This window comes from Poecilia reticulata, linkage group LG20 (assembly GCF_000633615.1).
Source record: "Poecilia reticulata strain Guanapo linkage group LG20, Guppy_female_1.0+MT, whole genome shotgun sequence".
In the NCBI taxonomy this organism is placed as follows: domain Eukaryota; kingdom Metazoa; phylum Chordata; class Actinopteri; order Cyprinodontiformes; family Poeciliidae; genus Poecilia; species Poecilia reticulata.
The window spans coordinates 24,910,545-24,913,939 of NC_024350.1; the positions used below are offsets into that span (position 1 = coordinate 24,910,545).

Sequence of the window (3,395 nt, forward strand, 5' to 3'; positions counted from 1 at the left end):
TCAGAGCAGAACCAGAACCGGGTCAGAGCAGAACCCAGACCGGGTCAGAGCAGAACCGAGTCAGAGCAGAACCCAGACCGGGTCAGAGCAGAACCGGGTCAGAGCAGAACCGGGTCAGAGCAGAACCAGAACCGGGTCAGAGCAGAACCGGGCTCCACATGCTGAGTTCCTCTGGATCTTCCTGGGTTTCATCAGGATTCACTGGATTCCAGTTTAATTTATTTTTCTGATTTATTTGGATAAAGTTTGAGATTTTATCTGGTTTTATTTTTGATTAAATGTTAAAATCAGGAAGTCGAATCGACACAAAATGAATTCAAACCCATTTTGACCTGCATGTTGAGGCCGGGCCCTGGGGTCAAAGGTCATGTTGCGCTGCTCCCAGGTCGGATGCGGGGGTCGCTGGCGACGCTGCAGAAACTCGTCGACGTTTTCCCCGACGACGTCGGCCTGAGGAACGACCTGGGCGTCGCCCACCTGTTGCTAGGCGACAACAAGGGAGCGAAGAAGGTTTACGAAGAGGTGCGCCGGTCCGCTCAGACGCCCGCCTTCCGGGTCTGAAGCTCGCTGCTGATTGGCTGCGTGTCCTTTGCCCCGCCCACCAGGTCCTCGCCGTTGCCCCTAGCAACGGGTTTGCCAAGGTTCACTACGGCTTCATCCTGAAGGCGGAAAACAAGATCGCAGAGAGCATCCCGTACCTCAGGGTGGGTCAGGCCTCACTGCAGTATTGATTATTGATTATTGATGATGACCATCGCCCCTCCCCACCCCGTTTCTGCAGGAAGGCTTGGAGTCCGGCGAGCCGGGAACCGACGACGGCAGGTTTTACTTCCACCTGGGAGACGCTCTGCAGCGAGTCGGAGACGACAGCGTGAGTGGCTGGAGAAACGGATCAATATCGGTTATCGATCAGGAAATATTACATCAGTTATCAGCTTATAGTGTTAAACTCTGCGTCATGAACACTGAATGAATGTTGCTCATGTTTTCATTTAACATACATTTTATTAAATTAGTCAAAAAAAAGTCACATTTGTTCCTCAGAACAAAAAATGTAAACTTTTCTGTTGATGCGATTCTTTAAACGATGGTGTAATTTCCATGTTTGTCCACCAGGTGGCGGTGTTTCCCCCATAACGCTCTGCACATTTCCGGGTTTCCTTCCTCCTGAAATAAACGTCACTATTTATGTTTATTAATAACATTTGATGTGTTTTAGAAAAGTTTTTATTGGTTTTTAAAGGAGTTTAAAGAAAAAAGTGGAGTTATGTAACAGAGATGATCTAAAATCCTCAAAAATATATTATTTCTAATCTATTTGGAATTTATTGGATGTTACTGGTTTGCACTGGAATCTATTTGGATTTTATTAAAATATTGTTTAATTTTATTTAGATTCTTAATTATTTTATATCTGGGTTGTAATATTTTGCGTTTTTTTGGATTTTAAAAGTTAGACGTATGCAGTTCTGTGAGCGCACCACAAGGTGGCGCTTTCTGATTCATTCATTCATCCATGGATTGGATGAAGGGACATGAACACATGAACTGGGTCAGAACCGAATGTTTAAAGTTCGGTTGAGCTGAAAGCAGCCAGGCTGGTCTGGTCCAATCAGGACTCAGGATTGGTCCCTCTGTTGGTTCTGAACGACCCGGTGTGTCTGCAGGCGTACCGGTGGTACGAGCGGGGTCACCAGCGAGGGCACTTCGCCTCCGTGTGGCAGCGCTCGCTCTACAACGTGGAGGGACTGAAGGCTCAGCCCTGGTGGACGCCGCAGGAGACGGGATACACCGACCTGGTCCGGGTAGGTCGCCGTGACGACGCGTCCTGGACCGCTCGGGCCCGGTTCTGATCGGGACGCTGGTCTGTCCAGATGCTGGAGCGGAACTGGAAGACGATCCGGGACGAAGCGCTGGCGGTGATGGACCGCAGCCGGGGCCGCTTCCTTCCTGAGGAGGAGAACCTGAGGGAGAAAGGAGAGTGGGGCCAGTACACGCTGTGGCAGCAAGGTGCTGACCCGGTAACCAGAACCGACCCAGAACCGCCGGTCGGACCCGGGCTAACTGATGTTGATCCGTGTCTCCAGGGAAACGGGTGGGAAGCGCCTGCCAGGGCGTCCCGAAGACCTGCGCCCTGATGGAGCGGTTCCCTGAAACGACGGGCTGCAAGAGAGGACAGGTACCCGACCAGAACCAGAACCTCTGTTCCCTACAACCAATCATCCTGTTTGGTGTCCTAGTTTTAACTGAGATTATTAGAAGCAAAGCAGTTTTATTTACCTTTTCCTGACTTCCTGTCTGCGTTTTGTCCCTCCTGACTTCCTGTCGCCGGCGGCCTAGATAAAGTTCTCGGTGATGCAGCCTGGGACTCACGTCTGGCCTCACACCGGACCCACCAACTGCAGGCTGCGGATGCACCTGGGCCTCGTCATCCCGGCGCCGGGCTGCAGGATCCGCTGCACCAACCAGACCAGGTGAGCTGCTGGAATCGCCGAGCCAAAGTTTAAACCACTTCCTGTGACATCACCGTCCACTTCCTGTTGGCAGGGAGTGGGAGGAGGGGAAGGTGCTGATCTTCGACGACTCCTTTGAGCACGAGGTGTGGCAGGAGGCCGACGGCTACCGGCTGATCTTCATCGTGGACGTGTGGCACCCGGAGCTGAGCCAGTACCAGCGCCAGACGCTCAGCCCCATTTAGGACCGGTTCCGCCCACCCGGTTCCGCCCACCCGGTTCCGTGGACCCCACGGTTTGAGTCGTGAAGGAGCGGCCTGACCGATGGACTCAGACTGATGAATGTTTTAAACTACTGACTGGACGTTAAGCCGGACGGCTCGGTACTTTCTGGGCCCGGTTCTGATCGGGTCGGGTTCTGGTGTTCCGTCGTGATCGTGGATCCATTCACTTCCTTTAATAATGAACCAGAACCACCTCCTTCTCTCCATCCCTGTCTGTGAATTACTGAAACACTACAGCTGCAGGAAGCTCTGGACCTTCACAATAAAAGCCTGCATCATGTTTTAATTGCTGTCAAAAAAACTTTCCTCCGCCTGTTTCCTCTTGATCAGCTTTTTTTTTTTTGCACATTTACTTTGCAATACAAGATGTTAAAAAAGATGATTAATATTTATATAAAATAATAAAAAATGAAAAAAAGGGAAAATTCTTTGGTTTGTTCCGTTTTACTGGAGGAGCCGTAAAAATATTTTCTTCTCCTTTTGCTTCTCAAGTTTCCTCAGATTTTCCTTAAAGGCATTAATTTTTATTTATTCTCCTCCAGGCTCTTTTCTTTCCAAACCACAGTGACCCATCCCCACCGGTCAACCAGCTGGGGTCGATCTGCCGCACACCTCACCGCCGTCTCACCGTCTCACCTCACCGCCGTCTCACCTCACC

General features: G+C 50.7%; 1 protein-coding gene across 12 annotated transcripts in view; it reads left to right on the forward strand.

The window, feature by feature from the left end:
- Positions 1–3,157, forward strand: part of unm_hu7910 (un-named hu7910) — a 26,868-nt gene extending 23,711 nt beyond the window's left edge. For all 12 annotated transcript variants that reach the window (XM_017301804.1, XM_017301805.1, XM_017301802.1 and 9 more), the window contains 8 exons: positions 386–522; positions 606–704; positions 782–871; positions 1,668–1,805; positions 1,875–2,010; positions 2,088–2,179; positions 2,341–2,474; positions 2,548–3,157. In XM_017301804.1, coding sequence (XP_017157293.1) covers positions 386–522; positions 606–704; positions 782–871; positions 1,668–1,805; positions 1,875–2,010; positions 2,088–2,179; positions 2,341–2,474; positions 2,548–2,698 — 977 coding nt within the window. In that variant the 3' untranslated portion in view covers positions 2,699–3,157. The remainder of the gene's footprint in view (positions 1–385; positions 523–605; positions 705–781; positions 872–1,667; positions 1,806–1,874; positions 2,011–2,087; positions 2,180–2,340; positions 2,475–2,547) is intronic.
- Positions 3,158–3,395: the final 238 nt, after the last annotated feature.